This window comes from Chiroxiphia lanceolata, chromosome 6 (assembly GCF_009829145.1).
Source record: "Chiroxiphia lanceolata isolate bChiLan1 chromosome 6, bChiLan1.pri, whole genome shotgun sequence".
In the NCBI taxonomy this organism is placed as follows: Eukaryota; Metazoa; Chordata; class Aves; order Passeriformes; family Pipridae; genus Chiroxiphia; species Chiroxiphia lanceolata.
In genome coordinates this window covers 5674544-5691208 of record NC_045642.1, presented here as the reverse complement: position 1 = coordinate 5691208, position 16665 = coordinate 5674544, and the positions used below count along the sequence as shown (strand labels likewise).

General features: G+C 50.7%; 1 protein-coding gene across 3 annotated transcripts; it reads right to left on the bottom strand.

Annotated features, from left to right (window-relative positions):
• Positions 1 to 688: 688 nt before the first annotated feature.
• On the bottom strand, positions 689 to 7576 carry LOC116788992 (maestro heat-like repeat-containing protein family member 6). 3 transcript variants are annotated; one of them, XM_032692291.1, is made up of 18 exons: positions 6909 to 7576; positions 6605 to 6669; positions 6272 to 6487; positions 5840 to 5987; positions 5530 to 5594; positions 5268 to 5417; positions 4935 to 5083; positions 4534 to 4681; positions 4100 to 4287; positions 3875 to 4012; positions 3490 to 3568; positions 2927 to 3064; positions 2533 to 2709; positions 2249 to 2404; positions 1983 to 2084; positions 1630 to 1732; positions 1305 to 1361; positions 689 to 995 (listed from the first exon to the last, which is right to left on the bottom strand). In XM_032692291.1, the coding sequence occupies exons 1-18, from the start codon at positions 7027 to 7029 to the stop codon at positions 895 to 897; spliced, it is 2301 nt and encodes a 766-aa protein (XP_032548182.1). In that variant the 5' UTR covers positions 7030 to 7576; the 3' UTR covers positions 689 to 894. The 3 variants fall into 3 exon arrangements, with proteins under 3 accessions (XP_032548182.1, XP_032548181.1, XP_032548183.1); XM_032692290.1 differs by having other exon boundaries at positions 3490 to 3604; positions 6909 to 7575; XM_032692292.1 differs by lacking the exons at positions 5840 to 5987; positions 6272 to 6487; positions 6605 to 6669 and having other exon boundaries at positions 3490 to 3604; positions 6909 to 7572.
• Between the last annotated feature and the right edge of the window lie 9089 nt (positions 7577 to 16665).

The following is a 16665-nucleotide window of genomic DNA, read 5'->3' as shown; positions in this document are numbered from 1 at the left end:
AGGTCCAGGCGTTGTGGGTGTTGCTGCTCCTGTGCACAGCCTGCTGCTATTGTCTGTGGCTTGGGCAGCAGCCACTGCGCAGTCCTGCCCGAGGAGCCCCGCGCCCTCCCCGTGCTGGCAGCAGCTCTGCGGGCCCAGAGCTCTGGCTCAGCGGGTTCTGGGCCACAGCCCCGTGGCCTGGGCAGCCACAGGGACCCGGGGGGGCCCCCAGCCCTGCCTCTGCCCCTGCCCCGGACCGACAGCACCCAGCAGGCGTGCCCCAGCAGGACCCCCTTGCCCTCCTTGGTCCCAGCCAGGCCAACCTGGTCCCCTTAGCGCTGTCCCCACCCTCCTGACCAGACCTCCAGCCCTTCTGCCGCGGGCTTGGCAGACGCCCCGGACAAGCGCCACAGCAGCCGGCCAACACACGGGCGGGACACAGACGGCACTTTCTGCCTGCAACAGGGCTTCTGGCCATCTCCAAGGACCTTTGGCTCAGGAATCCCCACACCTCCAGGCTTTGCCCATCTGCTCTGCTGCAAGCTTGGAGGCTTCAGCAGAGCACCACCAAAGGCCAAGGGGACTTAGGGTTCTTTCTCTTCTCACTGCACACCTGGGCAAGTGTTGCTAAGCACAAGGACCCTTTTTCCCCTCTTCCCCAATCCCCTGTGGAAACTGGGCACCAAAAAACACTCCTGAGCCTCTGTGTGTGACAAGAGGAATTTTATAGTCCCATGCTGGGGTAGAGGAAAGTGCTTGCAGAGCAGGGGTCTTCCTCGCAGTCTCACGTGGCCCCAGCAGACACAGTTTCCCAGCTCAACCCTCCACAGAGCACCGGCAGCACAGGCAGAAACTGTCCCGCAGAGCAGGCCGGCTCTTGCAGGCCCTGCAGAGCCAGTCTCGCAGCTGCGGCCGTCAGCAGGATGGAGCTCTATGGACAGCTTCGATGACATGGAAGCTCTGAAGCGCCAGGCTCGAGACGCTGGGGCTGCTGTCATTCCTCATAGCCTGAAGGGCTGCAACAGGGAGCAACAGAGCCAAGGTCAGAGCCTGCATCTGTGGCCACCCAAGAAGCCACTCCAGCCAGGGCCATCTCACCCAGTTTTTGCCATGGCCAAAAGGGAGCAGGGCCCAACGGGATCAGCCAGAAGGCGCTGGCCGCCAATCCCCCCCCGTGTCCCTGAAATCTCTCCCTGCTCTGCCCAAGCCGTTCCTCATGTGTGCAGGGAACAGAGCCCTCCACAGCCGGGGCAGGATTGCAGCTCCCTGTCCAGGTTCTGTGCTCCTCCACCAGCCCCCGCTGAGACCGTGCTGCCCTCACTCACTGTCCATGATGTCCTGCAGCTCTTCAGGCTGTCCCCGCATATACCTCCCGGCCATCCCTGGGAAGACAGATGCTGTCACGGCCCAGCGGCACAGCTCCCCCCCAGCGGCGCTGCCGGTCCGGCCACACGCCCTCCTGCCCCGGCAGGGCTGAGCCCGGGGCCTTCCGGCCTCGGGACGCCCCAGGGCTGGGCTGGCACAGGGCGGCGGCAGCTGCCGGGGCACTCGGGGCTCCCCAGCACGTCCCTGGGCCGCATCCTGCTGCCGCTGCAGCAGCCGGGGCTGGGGCCGAGCTGCGGCGGGGCGGGGAGGGACCTTGTGGCTCACCTGTGAACCTGACGGCCGCCTCTCGCAGGGGCTCCTGTGGGCTCTCCAGGTATGGAAGGGCCTGGCGCAGGTACTCGGCCACTCGGCTCCGCTCCTTTTCCAGCTGCAGAGAGCGGCAGGGCACGGAGGGAAGGGTTGGCTGGGGCTCTGCCCCTAGGCCGGGCGCTGCCTGCACCCAGCACTGGCCTCCCCTGCCCGCACGCCCCAGGCAAGGCAGCAGCGTGTGGGGCGCAGGCTGCTGTCCAGCAGGCGGCTGCAGCAGTGGGCGGGGGCACAGGGCCAGTTCCACACTCCGGGCATCGGGGGCTGGGGGCTGGTCCAGCCTGGGGCTGGGGCTTCATGGCCGTCCTTACCAGGCACTCGCTGAACCTCCACAGCTCCTTCTTCTTCACGATCTTCTCGAGATCCCTCCTCTTCACTAAGCTGGCCACACAGAGCAGCGCTTCCCCAGAGGCCTGCAGAGCAACAAGCGCTGGGAGATGGCACCGCGGCCCAGGGCAAAGGACCCGTGTCCCTGGAGCAAGGCCAGCAGGAGGCTGGAGCCCGTGAGGTGCCAGGGCAGGGGGCAGCCCAGCTCCCTGGTGTCCCCCTGGGGACACCAGAGCCCACAAGTGCTCACCTCTGCCACTCTCTGGTTCTCATCATGGCAGTGGAAGAAGAGTGGAAGCAGGCTCTGGCGTACGTGTGGCTTCAGGGGCTTTTTTCCCTTCTTCTCTACCATTGTCGTCACCCCACGGAAGAGGAGGATGGAGGACAGCTGCACACTGCTGTCAGCCTGGTGGAAATGGAAAGACCTCAGCACTGGCTTCTCCAGGCCCACCTGGGCACAGGCCTGAAAATCCACAAGGCACAAAGTTTCCCGCCAGCACCCATTGCCTGTGGCTGCGGGGCACAGAGCCTTACGTTGTCGAAGAGCGGCTGCAGCGCCTCGGCCAACTGCAGGGCGGTGGGGCTGGAGAGTCGGAGGTCTTTGTCCGACAACAGAAAGCCGAGTACAGTGGCGGTCATCCTGACCAGCTCTACATCTGGGTCCCACAGGAGCTGAATGAGGCTTTGGGTCAGGCTGCGCATTCTTTTGGTCTGTGAGGAACACAAGGCTGTGCTGTGAAGCCGTGAACGGCTGCGGCGCCAACCCCGCTCCAGCGGGGCAGCCCCACGTGCTGCCACGGGGCCCAGAGGCCAAAGGCCTGTCCCGAGGGACTCGGGCAGCTGAGCGAGGAGGCAGCAGAGCTGGCAGCAGCTGTGCTCCCCGGCCCCAGGATTGCAGCACGGCTTCAGCCAACTGCCCCTTCCTCACCGTCACAGCATCCTGGCTGAGCACCACGAGGCCTCTCAGCACCTGGCGACGCATCTCTGGGCACTCGCTCCACAGGTGCCTTGAAAGGATCGGCAGGATGCTTTCGTCGCAGTCAGTCACCTCCAGGTAGACCAGGGCCTGAAAGGCACGCAGCGGTGACGGGCTGCCCGGCTGGCAGCAGCCCGCACCCGCACGGGGCTGGGCCCAGGCAGCAGCACAGGGTGCGGCACCGTCCCAGGCAGCCCTGCCCAAAAGCAGCAGTGGCTCTGCAGAGCCCCTGGGCTCCCTGCTCTGCGCAGGCCACTTGCCCACTCCTCTGTGCCACCCAGCCCTCGGATTCCTTGGCCTTGAGGAGCCACGAGGGAAGTGCGAGCGCTGGCAGCAGAGGGACCCAAAACACAGCTGGGCACAAGCGTCACCCCAGCAGCAAGGGGCCAAGGGCGCACAGTGGAGCCCCCCCCCCTGCTTCAGCTCCCTTCACTGGGCTTCCCCCGCAGATGCGGCTGCAGAAGGCCAGAGAGGTGGAGGCAGCTCGGCGAGGCAGCGCTCGCCATCAGGCTCACCTCCACAAGGAACGCCATGGCAGGGAGCTCCCAGGGACACATCTCTTCACTGAGCAGCTCCAGGAGGCAGCATAGGATGCTGCAACACCAGGTTGTGCAGGCAGAACCCATCTCCCTGGCAGGGGGAAAAAGGCACTGTCGTGCCCGAGCTGGCTGGGCAAGCCTCTCCCGCCACTCACTCCCAGAGGCCTGGTCTTTCCCCAGCACCCCGGCAGGGGACGAGGGCACTCTGGCAAGCGGCTCCTCCTGTGCACCCGCCTCTCCCAGCCTTTTCCACTCTGCTCGGCCATCCCTCAGTGACAAGGCCCTCTGGCCCACGACCGCGGGCACTGTAGGGGTGCCCCGTGCAGAGGGCAGAAATGACAGGGAAACAAGGGGGTCTCACCTGGCCAGCAGACCCACCGCGTAGTGGTGGGTGTCAGCGTTGAGCAGCGTGTCCCAGCCACGCTTGCGTTCCATGGCCACCAACACGCTCTCACAGCGCAGATGGTGCAGCAGGGCTTTGATGGTCAGCGCTGCAAACCTGTGTGCAGAGCAAAGGCCAGGTCACGCTGGGAGCCCTGGTCAGCCCCAAAGGCGTGGGAGGGACAGGAGGACTGGGACGGAGCACCTGTTGGGGTTGGTGGGAAGGCTGTGTTGCTTCCGGCATTCCCTCCAGAAGGTGTCAACCTCTTCCAGCATCTGCACTGTGCTGAAGAACACTTGGAAGAGCAGATGCACAAAGAGGTTGGGGAAACACCCCCTCACTGCACGCGTGCAGCAGAGCAGATGGAGGATCTTCCAGAGTGCCAAGGTTGCCTGTGAAAAGTAAACCAGCCGGAGACAGCACTCAGCGCCCAGACATCCATGTGGCAGGGCCCGAACGCGGCAGGGAGAGGCCAGGGGAGACGCAGGAGGAGCACCCGGCCTGATGCCCCTGAACCTGCCCCTAAGCCAGCTTTCCAGCCCAGTGCCTAAGGCAGGGAGATACAGTGCTGGGGGAAGGAGGAAGAGCTGCCGGGGAGGAGACGTGAGGGTGAGCAAAGGCCGGTTCCAGAAACTCACAGCCAGGGCAAAGACTTCCGTTTCATCCCCATCCGAGGTGCACATGCTGCAGGCTGGCCAGCTTCCCAGGACAAGGGCAAGTATCTGCAGCACCGACTCTGCAGTACTTCTTGAGGAGATGATTGTCCTCCACATGGTCACAGCAGCTCTGCGGGATCAAAGCTCTGTGTCAGCGGGCTCTCAGCCACAGTGCCACGGCCTGGGCAGTTCCCGCTCCCAGCTGACAGAGCCACAGCACCGTGAGGAGCAAGGAGGGCACATGGGAGCAGGATGCGCGGCTGGCATGCCAGGGCTGGGAAACAAGAGCCAGAGGCTCCTGGAACTCTGGGCCTGACAGACACCTGGGACGGGCTCTACAGGGGGATGGGCTGGTGAGCCCTGGAGGCAGGGGGGCCCCATACCTGTCACAGGATGGGGCAGAGCGCAGCACAGTCACCACCACATCCACGGGGTGTGCCTCGACCAGCGCCAACAGAGCCTTGTCTAGTCTGCGCTCAGCAGACGCATTGGCCGTGAGCCACCGGTGGATGTACCTGACCAAGGCCGGCACCTGGAGGGGGCACGGGGCAGAGTTGGAGAGCTGCCAGAGCCAGCAACTTGCCCGGCTTCCCCCGACAAGTGCTCCCCTTCCCACCACTCTCCGCCGGCCTCAAAGGCTGAGAGGGCCCAGCGGAGCCGGCTTGAGGGGCCACCCAATCCCTGCAGGGCTGGAGCCCTGGCCACAGGCTGCTTACTTTCTCGGCATTGGAGACACCATTCTCCACAAGCAAATCCAGCAGGGCAGCACTGGTTTCGGCATTGGAGAGGGCAGAGTTTGCCGTGCCCCCAGCGCCCATGGCAATGGTCTCTTCCCTCCAAATGCACCCGGTGAATTCGCAAACCATCTGCAGGAGAAAGGCAGGAAGAGAGGGATGTGCCCTGGAGAGCTCCCACAGCGGTGCCAGGCTGAGTAGGCCTGACAGCAGGCCCAGCCCAGGAGGCGACGGTTGCAGGTACCTGTGCTGCCCTGCGGAAGCGGCCACGGGCGCGGTCCTGCTCTTGTGTCCGGGCCCGGTCTGGATCTGGCAAAGAGCGAGCGTGGTCAGAGCTGAGGGGCTGCGGGACAGGCCGGAGAACACGGCCCAGCCCCACGCTCCACAGGCGGGGCCGGCCCCGGGATGCCCAGCGCGTGGAGCTGCCGGGGGATCAGCCCCGGGCCCTCCTCCCCCCTCCCTTTCCTTGGCCATGTCCACAGGGGATGGGATGGGAAGAGAAGAGGACCATCTGGCTGCGGTCACCAGCCCTGGGGCCCAGCTCTGCCACTCACCCTCCTGCAGGGGCTGGGACCGCTCCACCTCCTCAGGCTGCTGTGATGGGGCAGCTCCAGGGCCTTCCTCCTCCCCCTCCTTCAGCCAGGCCAGCTTGGGCACCCGGGGCGGGCTCTGCTCCAGGTCTCTGTCTGGCTTCACGGCTTCCTGCAGGAGGGATGGCATGCAAAAGCTCTGGGTCACCAATCCTGCACAAGTGCCTTGAAGGCACCTGCAACACAGCAGGTTTGGGAACGCTCCGGCTCATCAAGTCCCACAGGCTGGCCTGGAGGGGCCACAGGGGAGTTGGAGAGCTGCCAGAGGGAGCAATCTTCCTACTTTCCTCCGAGAAGGGCTTCCCTTCCCATCACACCGTGCTGGCCCCAAAGGCGGAGGGGGCCCAGCAGACCTGACTTGAGGGGCCACACAATCCCTACCCACAGGTTGCTTACTTGCACAGAGACAACTCTCTCTCCGGGAATGTCCAGACTAGGAGCGTTGGGCAGGAGCTGAACGGGTGTGATGTCAGTGCCTGCCATGCCCCGGGTGGTTGCGCCATCAGCCTCGGCCATGGGGCCATCACTCGGCGTGGGGTCAGGCTGTGCCATGACCTCGGTTGGTGTGATCCTGGTCTTTCTACGCCGAATGCCCACAAATTTCAGAAAGGCCTACAGGAAAACAAAGGGCAGGGAAGACAGGGATGTGCCCTGGAGAGCTCCCACAGCGATGCCAGGCTGAGCAGGACTGACAGCAGGCCCAGCCCAGGAAGCGACAGCTGCAGGTACCTGTGCTACCCTGCGGAAACGGCCACAGGTGCGGTCCTGCTCTTGTGTCTGGGCCCGGCCTGGATCTGGCAAAGAGCGAGCACAGTCAGAGCTGAGGGGCTGCGGGACAGGCCGGAGAACACGGCCCAGCCCCACGCTCCACAGGCGGGGTCGGCCCCGGGATGCCCAGTGCATGGAGCTGCCAGGGATCAGCCCCGGGCCCTACTCTGCCCTTCCTTTTCCTGGCCATGTCCACTGGGGATGGGATGGGAAGAGGCCCAACCGGCTGCAGCCACCAGCCCTGGGGCCCAGCTCTGCCACTCACCCTCCTGCAGGGGCTGGGACCGCTCCACCTCCTCAGGCTGCCGTGTTGGGCCAGTCCCAGGGCCGTCCTTCTTCTTCTTCCTCCCGAGACACCTGCCCAGGCTGAAGTGTCTCCCTGCCATCCTACAGTCGGGCCTCAAGGGCACCTGCTGCAGGGATTGGAGACGACAGGGAAAAGCTCCGGGGCACCGAGCCCCAGAGAATGGCCTCGAGGGCACCTGCCGCAGGAACTGGAGACTCCTCGCAGAAGCTCCGGGTCACCAGATCCCACGGTCTGGCCTCGAGGGCACCTGAAAGAGACAAAAGCCTACGAAACGCTACGGGTTAGCAAGTCCTGCAGTGCGGCCTCAAGGGCACCTGCCGCAGGGCTTGGAGACACTTCGCAAAAGCTCCGTGTCACCAAGTCCCACGGTCTGGCCTCGAGGGCACTTGCAGCACAGAAACGCCTCCAAAACGCTCCGGATCAGCAGGGAAGGAGTTGGCTGCGCGGGGGCTCCGCACAACACCGCTCTCTCCCGTCCGTCCCGTCGCACGCTCCGAGGAGCACTGAGGCGTGACCACCTCACCACCGCTACTATGTCATCACGTGTCACAAAGGGCCCTGTGACACCCTGCCCAAGGGATAATGCTGAAGCCGACCAAGGAAAATCCATATGAAATCCATATGGAATCCATATGGTTTGATTTAGTACTCTGTGTGTTACTGCCAGTTAGGGAAATTTATTGCTCTTTTGTAATGAGGGGTCAGTGGGAGAACAGGTTTAGTAATTGAAGTATAAAAGATGAAAGTAAGAAACCAACAAACCCTTACATTTTGTTTTCTTTGTGGCTTTCAATGACTGCCTCAGTAGTGTATTGGGGCGAAGTTGGGATGTTATTTTGCTTTTGGTCTGTGTTTGTCCCTAGCCACCTGCGAAAGTTTATGTTTTTCTCCCGCCAAGTCCGCTGATAGAGCAGTGAACTTGGCCTTGGAGAGAGAGTTTCTGTGTAAACAGAATTGGTCTATTGTGATTGGCCCATTGCTCTCCAAGGGCAGTTGGAGGACAAAGTGATGATGATGGTGCTGAAGGCCATCCCCCAGACTCAATTGATAAGACCCCCCTCAATTCACTGCGCCTGCGTCAGGGGATTTCCAAGGTGTTCACGCATGTGCAGGAGGGGAGCACTTACATAACTGAACGGGTGGGATTGAGAGCCCCTGACAGGGCGGTGCTGGCCACACCTCCCCTGGGCAGGTGTTCTCAGTAAACTTTAAAAGGGCAGACTGGTGTCTGGTCGGGGTGGTTGGTTCTTCACGATGGATCAAGAGGCTTTTAGCGGGGACGCCTGCTGGACGTGGGAGCCTGCCACCCCTCCGGACCACGCAGCTGCCGTAGAGAGACTTCATTACTGGTTAGGATGGGTAAGATTATCTTATAGGTGACACATGGGTGAGTATAGGGTGTCGAGTTGTCTTACTGGGGTTTTTGTGCACTTTGTCCTCCTTGGCCCTAATTCTTTTCCCTCAGGTGCCTGTTTTTATTCACCTTTTCCCTGTTTGCCACCTTTTTTTCCTAATAAATAGCTATTGTTTTGCCAACTAGCAACGGTGTTTGGTTTATTCACGTACCAGGATCCCTCGAACCTGTTTTTCCCTTTGGTGTTCCACCCTTCCCTGTTACAAGTAGTCACTGCTTTTTCCTGTCACAGTCTGAAACAGTTTCTCAAAGATAAATCATATTGCTTTTCATGTTTTTGCATAACATTGAATAATATGAAATCTTTGGTGATCTCTGTTTGGATTGAGTTCTGTAAAAATACGGATACTTGAGAAGAAAGTCTTTGAAAAGGACGAAAGTTTGGGGGTTTTTTCTCATGTGATAATATCACACATGCCTTGTTGAAATAGACTTGGCATGGTAACAAATGTTTGGTAAATCTGACTTTTTTCCTTGCATCGATCTAAAAAATGTCTATCATTTTTTATTCTGACTGGCCATTCCTACTCAGCAGGGAGTAGAGCATCACTTCAATCAGTTCAGAACCAGTGGTCACAACTAGCTTTTATTATCTATTCCATAAGAATAACACTCTGAAATTTTTGTTTTCTTTTATTCATTACTGATAGCAAATTTAGAAACAAGGACTTATTTATTATTTATAATTACAGTTAATATTATTTTTGTACCAGAATTTCACTGTGTAGGACATACTTTTATTTCGTTTGTTTCCTGCCCTTACTTTGCTTATATTTTTTGTCTTGTTGTCAAAACTGTTCAATTCTAAGTGGAGGAGTCCCAGAAATTGCAAGCTCTGTTGAAGAGAACTTGCTGTTCTTTAATAGAGCAGTGCTTGACCTGCCTATACATGGTGCAAGTTGGGGAGAAAAGCAGTAGCAAGAAACAAATATTCTTGACTTTTTCATCTGTTCTTTTCTCTTTTCTTTCTATTAATGCATTAATCTCCAGATAGAGACATATTCTGGTAGTACTTTCTTGAAGGAAAACTACTTTAAAAAAATGAAACTCTGGTTTGAGTCAGTGTTTTGTGGCTTTTAATTAGTCCTTACCAACAAAGATAGAGAGTAGGTGGTTATGTCAATGGAAGACACTACAAAATCTATTGTTCCTCAGATGTTGCACCAGGATCAATGATTGCTGATACTGTCAAGAAGCCCATGAAAATATTTACCCTGGAAGGAGTTTAACAGATAATATCAAGGTGAACTTTAGTCAGTGAAGAAGCTACTGAAAACTCCAAAGTTAGCCTTAACAGAACTTATGAATTAATCTGTTTCTTAAGCTTACTTCCACAAACCTTTATCTAATAACATACTCCTCTTCCCTGCTGCCCCCAACTTTAGTTCTGTTACAGAACACAGGTGCAAGCTCTAATAAACAGAGACAATTCATACATAGATATATTTCCTTTCTTATGGAGCCTGACTCTCATGCAATGCTTTTTATGACTCATTTGGTCTTTTTTTTGTCTACCCACTTTTTGTTCCATGTAACTGTCCCCCCCTTCTAGATGTATATAAGCTGGATGAGATTTAATACACAATAAAGTATTTTGTGTTTACTGAAAGTATTTCAACCAATACACAACCAACTGAATTTTTCAAGCTTGGGAACAGGTGAGCATAAAGTCTTTATGTTGCTTATTGGACAAGGAGTAGGAACAGCCCTTGACAATTTACAATATGATTTCATGGAAAATTAGGAAAAGTCTCTCTCTCAAGGTAGCCAGAGTACTTGAATTCATCATACCCCCTATAAATTTAATGCAGATATAACAGTTATAATAATGTTATTATTATCACTTTTTAGTGATGGTGATGATTTACTTAACAGAATATTCAATTTAATTATCCTAACAATACAGCAAAAAAATAGAACATTTACATTGTCTTCCTTGTGCCAAAAGGAGACCAAAATGGAGAGAGTGTATGTCTTATCCTACACAAAATCATCATGACCTCAGTTCATAAATCTATGATGTCATCTTGAGTACCACAATAATTATTTAGTCACTGAATTATCTGTCATCTTGAAAGAGAAAATAATAATTAATTTTCTTGGTTTTTGTTTTAAAGTAAACAATAGTAGTTTTCCATTACAAAATAAAGAGGACCTTTCCACTGATCATGAATCATGGTCATTGGAGGGGGGCTTAAAAAATGATTCTTATCTTCTAATACCTGGAGGAAAGTGAGATGGCTACTATTGTTTTCATGCAGAATAAATGCAGGTTTACTTCAGCTTCTAGTTAAAGCGGTGTATAGATAAGTGTAACAAGTATTTGTTAACATGCAGTACTATTAAAGCCAGAATGTTTGCCTGCTAAATACTAATATAAATCCCTTGATAAAACGCGGATTTTTATCAACAGTGATAGTATCTCCTGTAAATTTAGAGACAAGATAACGTACTGCAGTCTAGGCAGAATTTGGGTTTACACCAGATAGATAAGCAATTTTGCACAAAGTTGAACTACTCCTTTGTCCCAGTTTCAAATTATTTTCTTCACTTTGAACGCCTATTAGTAACTCAGAATCACTTTCCAAAATGAGTTTTCCACACAGGTTTTTCTCCACCAAATAAACCCAAAGCCATATTGATTTGTACTCATTATTGTACACTTCTCTGCTACTGTCAGAAAATTATTTAAGCATTTCAAGTTATATCAGCATTGCGGCATTTAAAAAGTTGTTCAAAAGGTGTACTCTAACAGACTGTCATTCAGTCTTTAAAACTCTACAGAAGATACTTTTTTCACTAGCATACTGATGCACAAAAAACTTTTAATGCAAATATTCCCAAGCTCTATAACCATCAGCTGCTCTTAGTTCCACATTATTTCAGAGGGTCTTATACAGAACCAAGAAACATGTGAAAATTACCAGTTACTGGAGACCAGAGTACAGGAGATTACTAAATTGGTATGGGCTAAATTGGACAATAAATAAGATCACTTTTATTGCACTCACTGTGCACTCACCTTGACTTACTAGACATCTCAAGAAACAAGACACATAAATCTATTTTAGACCTTTCAATGAGGCTTTCATTCTCACAGAGGGCAGTCTGAGATAGTTTCTTTACTGTGTATACAGTCTATATATATGAGGTGTGTAACACTATCTAATCTAGAATAACCCTGATATTCGTTCGTTTGACCTTCTACAGGCCATCTTAACATACAGATTGACCAGGTATCAGAGACTGCAGAGTCAAGAGCCTTCTCTGGGGCTTATTTCAGTAAGAAACAAAAAAGACTAGCCAGCTTATGGGATGAACTCTTAGAAAGTGGTCTCCTTCAATCTGAGCATTACCTAATTAGGTCAAGTAATACTGAAGGGTAAAAAATTGAGGATTATATTAATGAAGTAACTGTGTATCCCAAAAACTCATGCTATGAAAATAATTTCTGGGCAGATGACTTACTGGATAATTCTGTAACGGCTGTAATCTTATCCTTCATATAGCCAGTTTAAATATAAAGGAGACCAGTAACAACTAAAAGGTTGTCAAGAGCTCCTATAAAGTGAATTGGGCAAGAATGAGGAGTACTGTGAAAACAGGGTGGTTCTCCCACTCCATCATCTTCATAGACAGAGGAGTTCTAATCCTTAAAACTGTCAATCTGGTATTTTTTTGAGTATCATTTTCATTACTGTTTCAAAACATAATATGAAAATAGGGAGTTCTGTCTCTTCCCTCCTGTAGATTTCATTTATCATAACATTAGAGGGCTTTGTTTCTATAGCACATAGCAAGTAATTAGATAATAACATTAACTCGTGTTTGCCAAAGTGAAATGCATGGATGGCACAAGCATTCTTTTCAGGGAGACTACATACTCAGAGTAAAAGCAGCAATATTCAAACATGCTGAGAAGGAGTAGGAAAGAGAGCATTTGCATTTATTATTCTTCAAGTGAAATTAAAGCTAGCAAACACAGCAAGGGCAGTCAGCTCAGTGTCAGCATCACGTAATTAGGAAATGCTTGGCAAATGAAGAAAGATGAGAACATACTTATTCCCATTATGCTCTAATCAAACTGTTGTGATGATGAGCTCTGCACATACGGAAGAGGATAAGTACTTTAAAAATCTGGTTTATCCTGGGCCTTTTCTATGTGGCATTACTGGTATTTTTTTGCAAATAACCATTACATTTTAGTACCAGTCTGGGTCCCACCTCAGCATTCTTTTACCTTTATTTCCACAGTAGTATTTCTACAAAGGTATTATCACTGAGGTGCATTTCATTAGCATGAAGCTACATAGATTTTTTAGATTTGGAATAATGTGTGTGCTGCTTCAGTTTAGTGTAACAGTATCAAACTGTTCCATTCTATCTAATGGAAACAAAATAACTGTTATGCTCCAGCTCAAAATGCTGGAGGCCAACGTAGCGAACTTCACTGGTTCTAGCACCATTTAGGGATTCATTAGGTGGCTCTCAAGATAACCACCAGTTCTTAAGGAGCAGAATGTTAAGACTATGGGAATCGAACTTGCAGTTGAAGAAAGGAAAGTGTTGGCAACTCCCTGGCCACTGTAGATACTATTGCTAGTCTTCTCTGTATTTCTTTGTACTCCATTAGCTGTTTAAAAAAACACAGGAAAATTACCCTCAAGCTAAACAAGAGGCTTATACTAGGCATAAACCCAGGTTGGTAATGTAATTTTCAGTAAACCCTTGGCCAGGCTGACAATAATTACATTATGCCACTGGTTTCCATCAGGAAACACAGAGTCAAATTATACAAAGAAAATAAGTTAATATAGCTCTTAGGACTTGAATGGGTACTTTGCATGACCAAAACCAAGCTGTTTTGTTTTGTTTATTCATATGTTCATACAGTATTTAATACTGGAGCTAACATGAATTGATGAATCTTGTCATGCTTTTCACAACCTGAGTTATGGGAAGTGACATGACTGAGAGTTATACTTGTTTTATGTGGCCAACAGGCCTTATGAGGGATGCCATACTATATTTTACTCACATCTCTATAATATGACTGTAAACAAATACTAGTTATGAATGTTTTCACAGTGAGGAAAATCTGTATAGAGTCCGTGAGGGAAGGATTACTGATTCTTCCTAGAGGTGAAAGAGAGCAGCAAGTCTGGTAAATAAATCAGGAACCCAGTGTACCAATGCATTACTACCAGAAGTACTTGCTTAAATATTTTTTTTTTCTGAGTAGTATGATTATTGCCATCAAGATATTTATCTTACTGCTTACGCAGTGCTTTCCACTCCTTCACCCTTCGGAACAGCTGTAGAGTCCCCAGGTGAGCACTTTCCTCTGATCAGGAAAGAGGTATGGAACAGAGGTCTACAACTCTCAGCACATTTTCTGGAAGTGGGAAGTGGTGGTACCAGAAGCAACAACAGGAAGGAATTTCTTCCGTCATTCGAGTCTTCCTTCTGTCCTACTCACTAAAGCAGCCAAAACCAAGGCATAAAGAGGAGAACCTCTTGCCCTGTCTTACAAAGCTGTCTGTCTGTCCTTCACTGTTCTGTCCTTCAAAGGTCTCCCTGTGTCCCAAGTGCCCTTCTCCTTTCTAATTTTTTGCTCTGACATCTTAAGAATTTTCTCTCTGTCTCAGTCTCATACATTTTCTTGTGCTGTAAGGATACAAAATAATAAAAAGTCTAAGTTGGGAACTTAAGTCTTACTTTCTTAATTTTTTTTAGGAATTATTGCTTTTGTAAGTGTAATTCTAAACTCTTGTTCTCAGGTGGTCTTAAAAAGTCTGAGAAGATTGTTTTCTTTCCTTGATGCAGCATTACTATTTTCTAAACTGTCTCAAACCATGAGGTATGGCCCTTGATTTAGCTCTAATATATTTTACCTAGCACCCAGAGTCAGAACTGTCAGCAGTACTCAGGAAAGCTCATTTGGCATTTCCTAATGACATTTTCACCCTTTCTCCTGCTTTGTACACTTGCCAGCTTAGACTAGTCCCCTTGCACATTAACTTTTATCTTTTTTCCACTTTCCAGTAAAGATTTTGCTCAATTTTTTGCTCCTACTCATCCTGTTCCTCCCTCAAGGGCTGCCTGTTCCATGCTACCCCTTCACCCAGAGTATTCATAGGATTTCTCATCTAATTCTTCAGACCTTTTTGCCCAGTGAATCAACTTGTATACTCTTTATATTAATTATGTACTAGCTGTCACCCAAATGCTTTTGTGAATAACTGTATTTCCTGCCTAAACACAGGAGTTCCATCTTGATTCCTCCTGCTCAAAACGTTCTGCTCACTGCAAACTCTTCTGGACTCTGCTGAGGAAACCCAAACCCTTCAGCTCTTCTCACTGACATACCTCAGTGCCTTACCCAAACTCTTCTTGCTGAGGTAAACCACAGCTTCCTGGCAAACTGAAAATATTACTAATTGTGAATACGGAAAGTAAAGCCCTTGTTCAGATTCAAAGAACCATGAATGTTATCTTTTTTGCAGACAAGAGGATGGGGGTGAAAATAGAGAAGAGAGTGAGCAAGAAAATTGTTTCCCTCATGTTATCTCGAATATTTTGGAGATCTTCCTGCATGTACAGGAGAAATAATCAAGCCTAGGGACAGTGTTAAAAATGAAGTGCTAAAGAACCTTTAAACATATAGTTCAAGAACTGGATGAAATTAATTCTACTGAATGGTATTTAACTACCTCTGGAACATTTCTCCACCAAACTGCTTCTAAGCAGACCTGGCCTGCAGCAGGGAACAACAACGGAATGTGCTTTGAACACTATAAACAACCATAACACGTTGTGGGAATACCACCTTGTCGCTGTTATGTTGAGACAGCCAAAGTGACACAGAAACAGTCTTCTTCCAAAAGCAGGACAGGAGAGGGATAGATCCTTTATTGTAACAAGTCACCGTCATTTATAATGCTTGGCATAACATACATGTTACACCACAACTGGTGCTTTTTCATAAACATACATCACAATTGGCTGCTCTATAGCAACCTCACGATGATTCAGCATTTGTAGACTCATAGTGATTAAGCTCCAGCAAGCTCCAGTGACTCCGCAGAAAGCTCAGGGTATCTGCCTCTATAGTCCTGTCTTCCCTCTGACAGACCTGCTGTTAACCCCAACACTACCTATGCAGTGAAGCCAAACTGACTGCAATTATTAAAATAATGAGATGTTATTAGAGTTCTAAGAAATGTATGAAATCCAATCATCAGAGTACTCGCATAATTAACATCAGTATTCATCAGACAGTTCAGTGCTGTAATGCACAGTGCTGAATGGTGTCACCTGGTTGTGTTTGTAAGAAGCTTGCCCCTGTGGCACGGTTGGGATCACAGGCTGTGCTGATTGCTGTGTTGATAGTAATGTCAGGTGAACTAATTAGAACTCCTGGAAACCCAGGGAACTCAGGTGAAAGCAATAACATCAGGGCAAGTCAAACTAAGCCACATCTTGTATAGGGTGACTGTTGTAGTCTTTCTGTTGTGTAAAAATTCTTCTTCAGAGGTGTCAAAACAGTTTTATTCTGTCACTTGAAATGTTGATACTTTGCGAAGTAACCCTTAATCGTGAGAGAAAGGGTCCTGTGCATAGCCTATTTTTTTTATATTCCAACATCTGGTCTATGTGATTTGAGAAGCACTACAGACTATAGATAAGGCAATCCTTCTGCCTACGGGGGCAGGAAAGAAAGCCTGGATCCTTGGGCTTTCTGGTGCACTTGGTGGGCACCCCTGGACACTCAATGGGCAGCAAGAGCTTTCTGTCCTGGCCCTTTTACTCTGGGAGAAATATTCGTCCATCAGGAATTTTCAGAGTGGGAATGGCAGTTGCAGTGTAGGCCTAAAAAAGCAAACAACAGCCCTTTTCCCCAGGAAAGAAAGCCTGGAACCTTTGGCTTTCTAGTGCACGTAGTGAGCCAGCCTGGGCACTCCATCCACAGCAAGAGCTTTCTGTTCTGGAACCATTGGTATGAGAGGAATCTTGGTCCGTCTGGAATATTGGGAATGAGACTGGAAGTTTCAGCGCAGGGCAGAAAAAGGCCAACAACAACCCTTCTCCCCAAGAAAGAAAGCCTGGAAGCTTTGGCTTTCTAGTGCACTTGGTGGGCCAGCCTGGGTACTCCATTGGCAGCAAAAGCTCTCTATCCTGGCACCTTTGGGCTGGGAGAAATCTTCATCCATCTGGAATACTGGGAGTGGGAACTGAAGTTGCAGCACAGGGCTGGAAAAAGAAAACAACAGCCCTTCTCACCAGGAAAGAAAGCCTGGA